This window comes from Alligator sinensis, unplaced genomic scaffold (genome assembly GCF_000455745.1).
Source record: "Alligator sinensis unplaced genomic scaffold, ASM45574v1 scaffold486_1, whole genome shotgun sequence".
NCBI classification, from domain to species: Eukaryota; Metazoa; Chordata; order Crocodylia; family Alligatoridae; genus Alligator; species Alligator sinensis.
Genome location: NW_005842053.1, coordinates 154173 through 171915, shown reverse-complemented (window position 1 = coordinate 171915; position 17743 = coordinate 154173). Strand labels below are relative to the sequence as shown.

At 40.2% G+C, this 17743-nt stretch overlaps 1 protein-coding gene across 1 annotated transcript in view; it reads left to right on the top strand.

Annotated features, from left to right (window-relative positions):
* LOC102378130 (SAM domain-containing protein SAMSN-1) overlaps positions 1–17743 on the top strand; it is a 134793-nt gene that overhangs the window by 11474 nt on the left and 105576 nt on the right. Inside the window, exons 3-5 of the mRNA XM_014519605.2 lie at positions 10900–10940; positions 13612–13649; positions 15066–15152. Coding sequence (XP_014375091.2) covers positions 10900–10940; positions 13612–13649; positions 15066–15152 — 166 coding nt within the window. The remainder of the gene's footprint in view (positions 1–10899; positions 10941–13611; positions 13650–15065; positions 15153–17743) is intronic.

Sequence of the window (17743 nt, the reverse complement as noted above, 5' to 3'; positions counted from 1 at the left end):
GCTCATAGATGACATATCAGGAGGTGCGACTATGGGGATCAGGGATTGGGCCCCATCACACCTTTAACTGAATTTCTGCCAGGGCGGGAGAGAGACCCTTGATACTAGAAAAGGCAAGATGTTTATGCTAATCTACAGAACAAGCAGAAAAACAAGTAAAAGGCCTAGAGGAAGATGCACAAAAGACGACCGTAAGCGTATTCAGTAAACTAGTCAAATAAAAGGCTACAAAAATTAAGCTGGGCAAGCACAGTTATGTGGAAAGCCATAAAAAATGTCGGCTTTGTGGCAAACAGCATGGGTATAGCAAGTGTCCAGCATTTGGGTAAAAATGTAGAAGCTGTAATAAACTGAATCATTATGCTTAAATGTGCAGAGAAAACAGGAACATATGTCTAATAAGTGCAGAAACAGACTTGTATGTGGAGGAAGAGTAGTTGAGTAAAAACATTTTAAAAAGCACACTTTCCCATACAAGAAGTGAACTTCTGTCAGAGATGGCAGTAGCCAAATTTTTCAGCGTATTAGATGCATCAACAGGTGTTTGGCAAATCTCTTTGGATACTGAGAGTTCAAAGATCTTCACTTTAAACACCCCATTTAGCCTTCCTAAGACTATCTTTTGGAATACGCTCAGCTCATTTCACCATACAGTGAGCGAGAAGCTAGAGGGTCTAGCAGGTGTGGTGTCACTGAACATCAACAACAACTGAAAAAAGTACTGGATATTGTAAGAACTAACAACCTGAAAATGAATAAGGACAAACATCTGTTTCAAACAACAGGAATGACATATTTGGTGAGAAAATGACCTCAGAAATAATATTAGCTGATGACTCAAATGTTCAGGTCATACTGAACATGCAAAACCTGAAGATAAAAAGAGAATTCACACGTTCCCTAAGGAATCTTGTCTATAAAGGCATGAAATGGGCCTGGATGCCAGAGTATAAAAGCAAATTTAATGATCTAAAATACTTTTTGACACCAGACTCCATGATTCAATTTTTTGATCCATTAAAAGACTTCAGATTCTTCACAGATGCCTCAAAAGATGGATTGGAAACAGTACTATTGCAGTACTGCGAACTGATTGGTTTTCAGTCTCATATGCATTTAGGGCTATGACAGGTGCAGAAAAATTATATGCACAAATTGAAAAAGAGACCCTTGGCCTAGCTTATGGATGTACATGATTCTGTGACTTACTGTACAGTCAGAGATTCACTGCAGAAATAGATTACAAACCACTGATTGAAATATTCAAAAAAGGAATTAGAGATGCATGACCAAGAATGCTACAGCTACTTCTGAAATTGCGGAAGTATGATACAACCCTGAAGTTCTAACTTGGATATGACTTGGTGATGGCAGACATACTTTTAAGAACATACTAGGTATGTCTACACAAGATGCTAAAAGTGCAGTAGACTAATTCTACCGTGCATTAGTACATCATGGTGAAAGTAGAATTAGTCTACTGTACATTAGTGCCACTTAAAATACATGTGCCAATGCTACTGCACAGTAGTATGGATTACTGTTCATTTAGTACCTGTTATTACAGGTACTAAACTTACTGTGCACTAATTACAGTGCATTAATGCATGTGTAAACATGACCACCTGCTATCAAATAGTTCTTAAACTGATGATCTGGGGCAAAATAATTAAAGCAGCATGCAATGCATCTCCAGGCATTTGGGATGAACTGATGATGAAAATGGCTAAAGATGAAAGACTGTGAGAAGTGATTCAAGAAAGGAAGAAAAAAAAAATCACCATTTTCGACCCACATATTTCAAAATTAAAATGAACTCTCAGTGATCTCACAAATACTCATAAAGCATATACAGGCTCTGATTCCTACAGTGATGAGAGAGAAAATTTTGGAATGAATACATGAAAGACATGTGGGAATGCCCATATGAAAAAAAGGAAGCAGAGAAGTTATCTTTTGGCTACAGATGAACAGTGATATTGAAGACATGGTGAGGGAGTGTGGAGGACATCAGAAGTACAGGGATGCCCAGCAAAAAGAACCAATGATACTCTTTAAGCAACTTGCTATTCCATGGGAAAAAGTAGGAACTGATCTGTTCAGTTTGGGAAGACATGACCACCTGATTATAATAGATTATTCTACTAATTTCACAAAATGTCACTTGAAGCTACCACAGTGACAGCACTTGTCAGCCATATTAAATTAATATTTGCATGTCATGGGATTCTAAGAATTGTAATTTATGTTCAACAATAGGGAACTTTGATATTTTGCTTAAATGTATGATTTTCGTCTTGAAACATCAGTCTCAATTACCCTCAAGGCAATGGACTGGCAGAATGTGGAATACGCATTGTGAAGAACCTATTGAAAAAAATCAACGGAGGAAGAAGATCCCTACTTGGTACTACTTAATTCCAGAGCTACACTTCTGCAATGTGGAAAATCACCTGTGGAACTTCTCTAGAACAGGCATGTAAAAACTTGACTACCTGACCTGGGCCAGAAATGAAGGGTCTGCGAAAGAGTGCACAATAGTGGGGAAAAGATTGGGAAAGTACAAAAAGATGCAGAATAACAATAAAGGGTCAAGACTCTATACAAATTTGGCAAGATGGAACACTGGCCATTTAAAGTTACAGTAATCAAGGAGGAGTCATCTCACTCATACTTGGTGACCATAGGTAATGGTCAAATCTTAAGAAGAAATCAAAGACATCTCAAAAATTTGACAATGAGTTCATATAAGCAAAATAGGAACAGAGACACAAGTTGAAAATAATACACAAGTTGACTCAGAATGTGACCAGGAGACTGAACAGTCAAATGCAGACAAGAACACAGACAAAGAGGGGCTGTGATACAGTAAAGCTGGAACATTGCTGAAACAGCCAAAGAGACTGAGAAGTGTTAGTTTATGTTTGTAATAGTTGTTATTTTAATGTCATTAGCATAGTTAGGTTTTTTGAAAAAAGAGGAAGATATGACAGAGTGAATCGTCTTGGACACACAGAGCATCCGGGAAATGTGGTATTCCATAATTGCAGGAACTTCCGGATATGGGAAAGGGAGTCGCCCAGCCACAAGATCCTTGGAAGGGCAGTAGCAAAACCATTACCTCTTCAGTGTAAATAGTTGCATATACGTTTCAGTAAAAAAAAAAGAACTGTTTCCACGTTGCATGTGTGCAGATACTATAGTGTTGCCATTGCCAAGATAGTGCATGCTGGGAAGTCTCATTGGAGCAGGTGGTTATTTGAATCTCAGAGATCTAGAGCAAAAAATTAATTTGATATTCTCCTGAAATCCCTTGCAGTGATAGAGTTTTCCTTTTTGAAGAAAGAGGACTTTTTTCCCATTATGTAAATTGCAGATGGCATATGAGTTCATCGAGAGAAATGAATTTTCGTTCTTGTTTTTTTTTTTTAACCTACCTCCCCTTGTAAATGAAAGTTTATTAGTAGTGCTGGTGAAAGATTCTAACCTGAAAACCCTGGAGACTTAAATCCTCTGTGAATGGTCTGAACATGACAAAGAATGGAAACTTCTCTGGAAAGGGCATTATACAGCTTCCTTTACATAGAACAGCAAAGGCAATAATTTGAGCCATGTCAGTGTACCTCAACTTGTCTGGGTGACACCACTTCTACTGTATTTTAGAAAATAACCAGATTGAAATATGATAGTGACATATACATAGAGTCTGACTAAAGAAAAATATAATTTCTTATTCTTTAAGCAACAGAGCAACATATTGTTCATATGTCTGCATAACTAGCCAAAAATAAGCATATGTGAAAACCATGTTTTACATGTAGCTGTTTCTTCAAAGAAACGCTTCTCTAACGTGGCTCTGCCAGGTCTTTTCTGCCTCTGTAGGCAAAAAAAGATACTTCAGTTGTGTGGCTACAACAATATTACAGGACTCTACTGCAACATGATTACTCTCATAATGTAGGTGGGGCCTTCAAGAGCATTTTGGCCTTCAGGTCGATACAGCCTTAGCCTCCTCAGATGAGACTATTAGCCACAATGCCAGTTAGTGACAGTTGTGCTAATGTTTTAGGCATGCTTATCTGTAGCAACTGGACTTAGCTGAAACGAATTCAAAATGTAAATTAATTGATCTCAGAGCTTTGGGCTCAGCTACAATACTGTCATACATATGATATATAACTTCACACTGCAATTCTGGCACTTCGTAATAGATGGCTAATAAAGATTATCCTTTAAATTGTAGAACTACTGTAGACACAGATTCACAACATCCAGCTCCATGCTGAAAAACTGCATGTGTCCCAGGGTGAAAATCAAGGGTGGAGTAACAGTTTAATCTTTTTTTTTTCACTTGGTTTGGTTGGATTGATTCAGATTCTTCATTATTTTAATGTAGGGCTGGGCCACAGAACTAAATAAAAAATAATCAACCTGTCCAACAAAACTGTTTATTTTCACTGAGCCAGACTAGAGAAGCAGATGGGTTTTACTGTTGATGTGCATTAGAAAATCCAAGATACTAATCTGCACAAATTGCATCAAAACCATTTTGCATATTGTTCAGTGGGTTTTTTTTTTCAGTGGCACTGGATTGTCCACTAAAGATGCATACTCAACAGTAAACAGAATAATCTATCATTTTGGCCCTCGCTCACCCATGTCATATATTTTAGTTTCCCTAACTGGAATATTTTAGAGATGTTGCACTTGAGTTTCACCAATTAAAATTCAACATCAATAAAAATGCTGCTAAATCAGTTAAGCAAACTGCTGAGGCACCAGGAATTAATAAGAGGCTTGCACAGCTTGTTGTAGGTTTTGTTTTGTTGTGTTTTGAAGGAGGACTCAGTTCAGTAGTTAACTAAAAATAACAACTAAATGCTGTGTCACTGTGCTAGCTATAAAATCAACATGCTTATATATAAAATAGTCTCTGGAAGTGGAAAACAAGATTAGGGATGACGTTTCAGCCCGTAAGTCCTGTGGAAAAATGCTGCTGAGGCCAAAGGACTGTGTATAATCTTATCTGCTATTTCAAGCATGTGAGTTACTAGACCTACACCTTAGAGGGAGCCATTAAGCTTATTAACTGATCATTTGTACTTCTCTCTCATTTTTACATCTATCACTCAGCTTCTGTAGGCTGCTCCCCATTACATGAAAAGTTCTGACTGTAGGACCTATTCATGCATTTTCAGCAGTGTGTGTACTTAAGTGCTCTGTTCAGTCAGTATGGTCTTAAGCCAGGTGTTTAAATGCTAAACTGAGGGTCAATCAAAGCTCATAGCATGTATTTAATCTGTATGAGTCCCCATGGAAAGGGGACATGTGGTAGTAAACTATTTCTTCTTGAGGGCCACTTCTTTCTCTGCCCAACTGCTGCAGCTGTGGGCAGAGAAGGTGTTCAAAATTGATCCTGCTTCTGGTAAAGGACTGGGGTTGTAGTAGAGTATCCTCAAGAAGGGGCCTTTGGCCATGGAATAAGTTTCATTGAACAGGTCAAAACTAGTCCTGATTTGCTGACCTGAGCATGCAGATATTTGGGGAGAGACCTGCTAAGATGGTCATTTGTAAGGAATCAGATCTGAAAAAGGAGTAAAGGAGAACAGTTCTGTGTTGTACTGGCTGTTGAATTTTATTTCTGTTTGTTATGTACCTTATGGCAGGGGCATCGATTGGGTTAGATAGGTTTATCCTTTTGCTCTCTCATCCTACATAAACAAAAAAAAATGCAAACTTGACTGAGCCCTGTTAGGGTATGTACAAGTAAGTGTTATATTTAGATTGATCTAACCATGGTTACGTTGATCTAAATGTCTGTGTGCAGATGTTCACAAGGCATAGGTCACCCTAAAAATAGCATACCCAACCTAAAGTTAGTACACCTCTGAGGTATACTAACTTTAGATTGATAAGGGGTTAACCTGACCTAGTAATCCCCATATGCATTCACAGCACAGCCCCAGGGCTGGGAAAACCCAGCTTGCCACAGTCCCAGGGCTATGCTATTCTTACTCCCAGGACCCTGATGGGTTATTTTTAACCCCCCTGACTATGTCCTCTTGGCCTAGGTAACTCCCCTCACCCCTGCTATGGATATGCCAGTCCCCCCAATCCCTGGTAGCTGGACGTAGATGATAGAAGTTCAATCTAGTAGAGATCATAAAGGCTATTTCATCAATGATAAATCCTTCAAATTGGTACTTTCTATGATTTGATGTTTCATTCTCCTACCTGAAGAGTTGATGCATTTCTTAAGCCTTTTTTAAAAAAATGCCTTGATCAAGAAGAAAATTTCATTTGTTTTTTGTCATTTTGCGGTTGTCAGATGCCATGGGTTCCACCCATTTTTTGACCACTGCCTATGATGTCATCAGCTTCCCAGTGTATCTGAAAAATGCCAGATAACTTATCAGTCTTTCAGAGTTGTTGCCAGCAAAATCAAAATCAATCATAGTACCTTCCTTAATCTACAATGTTATAATGGGCATTTGATTTCCGGTGTGCTTCAGAGAGGACCATTCAACTAAAATGATCCTCTCTCTCCTGCCACCTTGCAACTCTCACAGCAACAGGCTTTCTAGGCAAGCATTAAAGGAGTCCATTCTTTTTTAAATCAGTATTTAAAATGCTGCCCTACTTTCAGAGTCATTTAATGAAAATATGTAAGAAAGGGATTATTGGTATAATAATGATAACAACATGAACTCATGTGTACGTGGATTTTGGTATGGTCAAAAATGGCAGTGTTCTATACTTCAGGGAAGGACTGCCCCCATTAAAAACAACATTATTTCTGAATTTTTGTGAATATATATTTTAGCTTCTTTGTAATATTGATTCAGTTGTTCTGAAATATATTTTTAGAAAGATTTACTTTGCATATTCTCCTGTAAAGTTGTTGGGGTTTTTCTTTTTTGCGGGGAGAGGGGGAGGTTATCAGTGTAATTATACTCTTAAAATGGAGGCTGAAAGTAGTAATAAACTGTTTCATTTTTTGCTCTCCTAAAAGATTTCTGTAGCATATTTTCTTACTTTTGTAAGTGAAAAATATACTGTTTGTAATTGCTGGCCAGGGATCTGAAACCCTGAGAACTGAAAATCAAGTTGCATTGTTTTTTGTTCTTTCTTTACTATCACAGCAGTAAAGATTTTGCAATTAAAACCTAGTCAGGAATTTTGCTCATGAAGTGGTACAAGTCCATCTCATTCCCCCATAGCTATAATGATATTCTAATGCAAACAATAATAGTTTTTTTGTGTGTGTGAAAAACATGCCGATCTATCTTGGACATGGCATGAATAGTACTGTTGAATACATTTTGCTATCCTTATGCTGTCATTTTCAATTAGTACCAATCAATAATACTATATTCGTTACCCCTGCATGTCCTAAATCAGGTAAAGTCTAGCTGGATTTTAAGAGAGCTCTGAAACATGAATCTCACATGATAGAGCAAGCAGTTTGCTGCCAATAGAGAAGAAATCTCAGATTTCTCAGATATAAATATTCATTCTTTCCAGAAGGATGGATAGACAGAGGTTCAGTATTTCTCTCTTTGAAAAGGGGACGTTCAGAGTTAATTTCCAATGTCTACTCCATATTCAGTTGGATTTAATGTTCCCTCATTTCTAATCTAGGAATGAAAAGTCTCTGATATCAATATAAACTATCTCTATTGACAACTTTCATTTCAAAGAGATGGATTCTGGATAATGAACAGCTGTTGGGAACAGCTGGTTACAAGGGAGAGCTACAACTCAGTACAAAATAGAGAGCTACTATGGATTTGTAGAGTATTTCATTTTGAATTATACTGACCTATGGCCTCTGACTCCTAAGAACAGTCCTTCCTCTAGAGAACAGTATTGAAATAAACATCTTGATATCTTATAGCTATTTTTGGCACTCTGCTTCCATAAGGAACTCTTGGTTATGTTACTCCAGTGATTTTCCAAAGTGTGTCTCGTGAGAGAAATGGAAGTGTGCCACAGGATCCCCCTGTGTGCGGAGGTAAATGCTCTCCTCCCCTGTCCAGCATCCCATGTCTGCCCCAACTACTCCAGTAGTAACTGTGGCTTCTCCACTGGGGGCTGCCTTCAGGCATCCCCTGTGCTGCCCACATTCTCCTTTCCTCTCTCCCCTGCTTCCTCTCCCAATCCCAGCAGCAGCTGGCAGGCAGATACATGCATGGACAAAGCTGGTCTTAGCAGCCCAGCTCATCCCCTCAGCTCCTCCCACACTCCTGGGGCCAGCAGGAGAGGCTGTGGGGATGGTTCCCAGTATGTGAGACCCTACCTCATCTGCACGGGCTGTCCATGCCCCTGAGGTACAAATGGGGGGTCGGGAAGGGGCTAACAGTGGAAAAATCAAGACACAGGAGGGTTAAGGCCTGCCCCTGCCACTCATAAGTGGCATTAGCTAGATCAGTGAATCTCATTTTTTTTAGCCTCAAGGCCCCCATCCATGTCTTTTCTGAAATATATATGCACACAAACCACATTTTTGGGTATGAGTGATATGTGCTCTCAATTTTAATCCAGAAAAAATGTGCACCCTAGGTATCAAAAGTTTGGGAAACACCATGTTACTCTTTCACCTATTTCCTATACACTCTAAAAATGGAGGAAAGTAAACAGAGTTCTTCTCACAAGTTGTGGCTTCCCTTTTATCTGAAATAGCATCATAAGTTCATTGTAATTAATACCCATGAACACTCCCTAGTTTATCATGTAGTATTTTCTGTGGGACACACTATTTTTGCCTGATAGATACTATGATGAGATGGCAAGTCTGAAACCTTTAGGAAGATTGTCTTTTATCTGGAGAAATTCCAGACCTTGCCTTAGTCAAAAGTCCATTATTAATTCTGGTTTGTGATGTAGAATCCTGTATGTTAAGACCCGAGCTAATCTAACACAGCCATTTCTTTGAGGGCTGCAGAACAATCTCATACCTGTGCCTAAGGCTAAAATATTGTGCTTTTATCCACAATGCATTAATCTTAAATTGCATGTAATATTTCAAAGCAGATATTGAACATTGTGCACTTTTTTTATTTGTATACTATAGCTACGTGCAAACCCAGGCCATGTACAGACATTCATTTTCTATTAGGAAATTCTACTGGGGAAACACCAAAAGTGACTGCTCTGGAAAAAAATAACCTGGGAACAACAAGGGTTAAATTGCTCCCAAGAGAGTTTCTCCTGGGAGGGTGAATGCCCGTATACTTTCCCTTCTGAAAGAAACCACAGCACAGTGCTCCAGCATCCTAGGGTGCTTTGTTCCTGGGCTTTCCCCTTTTCTCCCCCAAGTGTGTCACTTAGGCTGGATTCTACTGCTCCAGTCAAGCAGGGAGCAGAATATGTCCTCTTCGCAATACCTACATTGTGCTGCAGGGAGACACAGGCTGACCCTGAGCAGATTGGATCAGCAAGTCAAGGCTGCTCTGTGAACTGCTGCCATCTGTCTCCAGGCAGACTGAGGGAGCCTGAAGATCATCCCAAGATGTGGGTAAAGGGGATCTCTAGCTGCACAGGATCAGCACTGTAAGTTTTATGCTCTTCTCAGGAGCTTAGTATGTGAGTGTCTGCTCAGGTAAGTCTTTCTACCTGGAAGACAAATGCAAGAGAAATGCAGGACAAATGCAGGATTCTCCCAGATCTTTTGGATGGGGCGCGCAGCCCCAGTGATGCATAACATTCTTGGGGAACCCCCCCCCCCCCATGTATAATAATCAAAATTCACAAATGTCAAGACACTTAAAAGACCTCCTATACCCAACTAAAACATCCCACCCAATATATAATGAAATATTCCATTCTTACCCAGTCTACAAGAAAGGCTTAATACAAGTATTGTTCCTCTCCATTCCTTTTTCTTCTTACCTCTAGTAGGTTTTACACTGGGAAAAGACAACACAAATGGAAGGGAAAAGAGCAAAAATAAAATACTCTTTTTTATACTTAATTATTGTATGGATTCTTGTCATATAGTATGGGCTACTTTCTTAGATACTATTATCATGGTCAAAATATAAAAATGTTGGTATAGCTGGCAATAACTGAAAATAGTAGCTGAAAATAACTAAAACAAACAAAACTGTAAGTATGCAGGGAAATATGTTTCCTTTTTTAGTGTGTGTCGCTGTCTCTCCAGTAGAAGTAATGTCCATCATAGGAAATTTACACCATCTTATGCTTCCAATGCTGGCAGCAATAGACATGAAATTGATTTATTGTCCTGTCATTTTGTCTAAAGAGGTGTCAAAATAGTATCTTGATCAGATATCCTGTTCTATCCTGGTTTGGTTTCTGGAGCCTTTCCTATCATTAAAATTAACTTCAGGACCCAGGATGACGCCAACTAACTTTTAAAAGGTTGGGATTTCACCCCTCAGAGCTTCTTGCTATTTTTTCAAAAAACCTCATTCCTATGCATGTAACCAATGACATAAACCTTGCATCTTTCTTCTTATGTCCCAAACCAAATTCTTTTGCAGTAGGCAGGTATAACCTATACAGGTGTTTTGTTTTTGAGAGACAATATTTATAAAAAATAATTTTATACAAGAAATATAGCATTGGCTGGTTAATAAAGGCAACGTGGTCAATTCTTTTCTAGGTGTTGTGATTGTTAAGTTTCAGTTTTGGAGCCTTGCATACTCAGTTGGTATCAGTTCAGGAATTTTGAAAAGCAAATCATTTAGACACTAACTACATATCTTTCTATGGTACAATACCTCCCTAAGCTAAACTATTTTTTAAAAAGTGTATCAAACTCAATAATGAAAAGAATATAAAAATTTGCTTGTCTTAAATGTAAGTTAAATTACATACATGTATAAACATTCTTGATTTTCAAAAATTATGTCCCTTCTGTCTTTATTTTTAAAGGAATTTTCTGACTTTGAAAACACCCTGACCAAAAAGAGAAAGTAAGTTCAGATGCTTTTTAGTTCCATGGAATGTCAAAATTTTTGTCTGTACCTTTCAGCCTTCCCATTTTATTATGTCTCTTACTTGTGATTTAATTTACATATAATATCTGTATTAATGTCTCTGAATAGAAAACAAGTGACAAGCTTGGAATGCATTACTAAAGCTCTTTGACATCATTTGTTCATATCCACAAAGCTTCTTTTCAGAATAACAGAACCAGAGCATCCAACATTAAATAATGTTAGTCCTTATTAATCTGAGCTTGGCTTGCCATATGTCTGATTTTCTAAAAGATTGAAATGGTAACCCACCTCATGGCATGTTTGTACCATTGACCCCATAATCTTTAGAAGATGGGTTGTTTTTAATCCAAATAAAAAATTAGTTTACAAAATAACTTGGATTAACCAAGTCAGACGATATTTTATCCAGTGTATCTGTGACAGCACCATGGTTCAAGTAAATTGTGTATCAGACAACGTTATCATTTGGGCTAATGACCTCTAAGTATTAATAATTCAGTGAGGAAAGGAATATTTTTTTTGAAAATTCGTTTTATCTTGAGCTTGCAGTTTATTGCATTAATAGAATGGTCTATTTCAAATGAAATTTCATCTAATGGAACGTTGGACTGAGATTTAATCTGTCTGTCTGTAACAGACAGGAAAATCCCTAGATACCATAGGGTCATATACTGTATTCAGTCAAGTGGCGGTTTCCCCCATGCTGAATGGGGGGGAAAACTTTCCTTGGATTTGAATACAAGGAGAGCCAGGGTCAAAGTGAGACAAACGGCAGCTGCCTGCCCCTGCCCCTACCTGACCTCTATAGCTTCTGCTCCTTCCTGCTCCTGCAGCCTCTTCCCCCTCCCTTTCCTTACTGTCAGGTGTGACTTTATCTCTCGCTAGATTCCACCCCAGGGCATGGAGCCCATAGGAGCTGGAGAGTGAGCAGGCAGGATTTGTGGGGGGAAGGGGAAGAAGTGAGTGGGACGTAGAGGACAAGGGGGACACCTGCCCCCCTGCCACTGCTTTCTCCTCTGTAGCAGTGGGAGAGACAAATTTAAAACAACCTTCCAACAATTCTACACCTGGAAAATTATAACACATTTATAATTTTTCTATATATGGATTTAATTATTGGGGGTCATCTTTAAATTTGAAGTCAGCTTGGATTCAGGTAAATAGTTATGTTTTGTTTTTTAATATTGGCTGCATTAACTTTAGAGTATTTGTGTTATGAATAAATTTTTCTGAGAAATTCTAATTCACACACCAAAGATTTGGAAGAAACAGTAAGAGCTCTATTGCTTTGGTAGCTGATCTTGCTCTGCTACTGGTCAAAAAGTAAGAATACTGATTCACAAGCAATTTCTCAAAATTGCAGGCAAAGATTCTGATTTATGAGGCATTATTTGTTGTATTCAAGTAATTACCATGTTACCAGGAAAGTCTCACATTTCAAAAATTTAATGAACTTTAGCATACCTGGTTATTTGTATGTCATAACCATGTTATTTGTGGTTCCTTCATTATAATATATTTTCAGTAACTCCGATCACTTAGAACAGTAACATGAGATTGAGGTGACCAACCACATGGTGCAAATAGCACCTATGTGATAATCCAAGTTGTCAACCTGCAGACTGCAAAAAGATTCATCCAATCTATTTGGCTAGTAATTAATCAGTTGGAAGAAAATCAAGGCCAGATACTATTCCACTTGTTAGGCACCTAAACGCAAACCTATTCCATCTACTTAAGTCCCTAAGAGTTAGCACAAAAGTTGGTTGAAACTTTGTTCTCATTGCTTTTTTATGATTTAGGGTTAAAACTCAGATGACAGCTCATTGAAAGAGATGAATCAGTGGTTTTCCACAGACGTGAGTGAGGGAGAATAAGATCACACATAAGTGCCTAAGGATTATTTTGTTAAGAGTAGTTTGACCACTTCAGTGCTTATATGCCAATGCTGCCATAGAAATTCTGTTTGAATGTGGCCCACAGAACAATAACTCAAACAATTATTTTGGGGTAAGCTGGATAAAATGGATTTAGCATATACTTCTTTAATCATGATTTATTCAGGCAAATGGCTACATATGGATGCAGGTAGATTGAATTAGTGTGTTTGTATATTGATATGCCAAAAATAGATATCATATTTAGGCATAAGATATGTATCTAGATTTTGGAAAGCATCATGTTAAATCTGTTCAGATGCAGAGCTTATGTTTAGTCCATTGCTGAGGCACCAAATTCCAGATTCTAAAGTCTGCTAAGGATCTGGGCTTTTTCAGGTCATCCCTACAAGAAAACTGTCACTTGGCCTTTTCAGTGGGCTCTTTGACTATATTGTCAATGTTTCATTCCAGAAAGAGGCTCTAACAACCATATTTTCAGAAGAAATATCTATAAAGCCCAGAAATCCCTATGTAGACAGTGTGCTTGTATATGTGCAGAGGAGGGGGGGGGCAGGCGGGGAGGGGAGGAATCCTATTCATGAAAGAAGCAGGGTAGCTCCAATTAAAACCAGCAGGAGTTTCACAGCTAAATCCCTGTGCACTGCTTTGAAGAATTAGGTTGCAGCTATCCATGTTTGATTAAACTTATTTTACTTGTTAATTCTAAGTTTGAGATAATGACACATGTTTTTAATTTCTTCTAGATCTATCCAGAAGTCTGTGTCTGAAAGTGAAGCATTTGGTTAGTAACCCTTTAAACCAGTTACGATCCATGTTAATTGTAAACTGTCAAATATACTTAAGGCTTTAATTTGCTTTCAGGCTGTTGGATTCCACACAGAGAAAAAAAAACACATCACCATTTCCTCTCCATAAACCCTCTTAAAAAATTTCAGTTTGAAGCAGAAACCAAACTAAGAATCTGGCCGAAATGAAATGGTCATGCAGAATGTTTGGTGTTTGTTTTATCCATTTAAACAAAGAACCCAAGCCCCTCTGATCTAATCAGATTAGTCTCCTCTCTGTTTCATTTGTTAAAAAGATTCAGTTTTCGCTTGGCTGCTGAAGGTCATGAGTGCAGTTAACTAATGAAGGAAGTTATTTTTTGTAAAATTTCAGGAGTTATTGCATGGTGCTTTTAAAGAATATTATGACCTATCTATTCAGTTGTGGCCCCTGCCCAGTTATGTATCTGAGGAAGAGCAGGTAGAGTGACATCCCCCTGTGATGGTTTGCCATGGGAGGCAGAGCTCTGTGCTTGAGGGGAGGGTGAATGGAGCACCAGAAATAGACCCTGAGGAGCCCACGCCACTGCCTATCCCACAGCAGCAGCAGCTCAGGCCTGCACTGCTACAGCAGCAGCCATAGTAGTAGCAGCTGCTGCCCCAGTGGTGAAAGCTAGAACAGGTAAGACTCCTCTTCCCCTACCCCCTACCCCTGCCTCCAGTGGTCAGCCTAATTCTCCCTGCCCCCACCTCTGCCCCAGTCACTGAAAGACCTTGCTACACCTCTTCAAATAGTTAATTTGCCCAGAAAGTGGCTTCATTATGAAAGTTCTCTGACAATGACAGGGTAAGGGCCGTAATTTCATAATAAGTCAGTGGTCATCAAGGGACATCATGGCTTTCATGATGCTACACAGCATAAAGGTCCCCATGGAGAAAGATCTCACTCCTAAAGCACTAGCCCCTTTCATGCTTTAATATAAGCAGTATTGATGTTTAAGCAGTTTAGTGTCTGTGCCAGGGGCTAGAGGTGCTCACACTGACTAAGTAGTTCTCTAAAATTCTAAGTAGCATTTGTATAAAATCCTAACAGCAAGATCAAAAATAGATTGAAAAGCCACAGAATGAGGAAAGCTTGAAACCAGAGGTAATGGCTGTAGTAATAGTAGTAGTAATAATGTTTAAACTGTGTTAAATGGGACTGCAGGCACTGCCAACAGATGATGGAACTCGTAGTCTGCCACACTGAATTCCATTCATCCATCACATTTCCACTTTGGCAAAATCATTTATTCATGTTTGTGTTTAAGCAGATGCTACAGTGTTCTGTTGCACTCATCTGATTTGCATTCTGATTTTATTTTATAGACTTTCCCATTATTTTACAGGGGTAATATGAATGCAGGTGACTCTTTTCTGTGCTTTTACTTTAGAGAGGAAAACTGTGAATGGCACTCTTTGGCAGAATTCCAAGAAGCCCGAGAATGATTCGTACATCAGAAGGCACTGTCAGCTTGAAGGTAATTGCAAAATGTATTTCAGCTGATTTTGCATTTTCCACAAAGTATTTTAAAGGGCACCTAGGAAAATTTCTCATTTTTCACCAATAATCTAGCTAAATAATTTGTCAAGGCCTTTTGAGATTTACCTTCTCCCCAAGGGGAAGAAAAAAGTAGTTTAAATAAAGCTTGCTTTAGAACAAGGAAGCTAAGAATGCACCCTGGGGGAAATTCACCCTGCAGCCTATGGGCCATTGGAGGTTTCTGCTGCAGAGTGGCTTCCACTATGTTGCACTGGGGCAGGCAGCAGTGATACAAGCATTAGTTGGAGCTCTATGGTTCTTGCATTACAGCAGAGCTGGGCTCTACATGCACCTGAGAAGTCATTTTAGGGAGACCCAGCAGCAACAAAACTCACATAGAGAGGAAAGGATGCACAATACGCCTCTATTTTAGGTCAAAAGTTTGTAGGAAGCAACACTGGAGTCACAAGGCTGTCCTTTCCCCACCTTGTGCCTATGGCTGGTGTTCACCTTACTGCCTAGAGGTCTGGCAGAAATCCCTCTCATAAAATCTACTTAGTTTGTGTGGGGCTGGGATGAGGCAAATTCAGTAATGTAATATGGGGGGTATGACCGGGGCACCAGCCCCAGGCACTGACTTGGGGGTGGGTGCAGAAAGAGCAGTGCCCCACGCTGCTGGCTAAGCCACTGCCACTGCTGGCAGCCTGGCTACAGTTGCTGCCCCCATGCACCGCTGTCACCTCGGGCACAGGACCACCGAGCTGCATCTCTGCCCAACATCTTTGCAAAATAGATGAGGTCAAAGGATTAACTGGTTGTGGTAGAAGGAAAATCTTCAGGCTTTAAATGAAAACCTATTCCATCCTTTTCTACATTATTACTAGCTGTTCTAAGCACTGCTTGTAATCTAAAGCAGAAGCTACAGGCCCTTACTCCTTATTCAGGCAAAATTTTGATTAACTTTGGTCGGAGCTTTGCCTGAGTAAGGGAATATAGGACAAGAAGCTTATGTCATATTTCCTGACTGAAAAAGTCCAGAGAAGGGCAACAAAGGGGGCTAGAAATATGGAAGGATTTGCAGTGGTCACTGTCACAGTGCTTAGCACAGGCAGGGAGCAGACTCCTGCAGTTCAACTCTGCTCCCTCCCTGTGTTGAGAGCTGCTTTGTCCTCCAGAATATCCTGTGGATTTACGCTCATCCAAATCTAGTGTACCGTGACAACTCCCTGATTCCCTCATAGCTGGCTCCCTGATGAAGGAGCTGAAGTGAAAGCATTGTCACTTGCAGAGCCGTGACGGCTTGTCCGCCCGCTGGTTCTGCTCTCATGACTTCTGGCCCCGCTGCATCAAAGCAGCACCCACAACCACCACCTCAAATCAATTGATAGACACAGAGAATGGAAAATACAAAATTCAGCTTAATAATTAAAAGGTACCACGGTTCTTTTTAAAAATTTCTCCGTGAGGTTTACTGTAAGATATTTCCACATTTGAAATGCAGATCTCAGGTCCGTTTTGTGCTTGGATGAAACCAAAAGGTAATAGATAGGCTACTTTAGATCTTATGCTTACGAAGCATGCACGGTAACTACTTTTCTTTCTTTCTATATGGTTGCAGACAAAAGTTGCATTTTTCACATGATTGGGCCCCAAAAAGCATTCTACAGCCATGCTGTGTCACATGTACATGGCTGCAGAGTGCTGTTCAAGTGGCTGATCACATAAAAAATTAACCTTCCTCAAATGAGGAATCAGGTGAAGGGACTCTGCTTTAAAGTACCTTAGGGAACTTGTGTTCCCTGGGATTCATTTTTTGTGTGTGCAGGGCTGGTATGATGCAGCCCAGCCCCACCTCTGGGCTGTCAGCAGGGAAGGAGAGGAAAGGAAGAGGGGGAAGCAAGCAGCAGCAAGCTACCAGCTGGGCTTTGCCTAGCTTGAGCTGGAGAGGGTATGGATTGGAGTCCTCCAAGCCCCCCTGGATTGGGTACTGGAGGGAGTCAGGCTGGGCCTGTGAGATGAGGGGGTTAGATCCACCCCCACTCCAGCTCAGTGCTGCCCACTTCCCCTTCTCTCCTTTTCCCAACCTGAGCTGGGGGGGGGGCAGGATTGCAGCCCCACAGGCCCAACCCAGCTCCCCCCCAGTACCCCAGTTGGAGGGGTTAGGGGTCTGCAAGGTGGGAGCGCTCCAATCAACTTCCTCCCCAACATCCAGCTCAGGCCCGAAAAAGCCCAGAGGGCAGCTCGCTGCTGCTTGCTTTCCCCTCCCTGCTGGAGCTGAGAGGGAGGGATAGGGCCAGGGAGAGGGGCTGCCCCTGCCTCTGGCCAGGAGGGCTGGGCAAGCAGGCTCAATCCCTCCCTGACCCAACAGGCAAATGTCTGTTGGGTTGTGGGGGAGGCAGTGCTCTAACTCATGGTGTTTTATGTAATGTGTCATGTGTTTGAACTGGGGCCTGAACATCTGTCTGCACCCTATATGGGGAGGAGCAAGAGGAGCAACTGACCTCTGTAGTCTCCAAAATCCCAATGATTTCAACAGGACTTTGCAAAGCAGGTAGTGAGATTTAGGAGTAGGTGTGCAAGGGGGTTCTC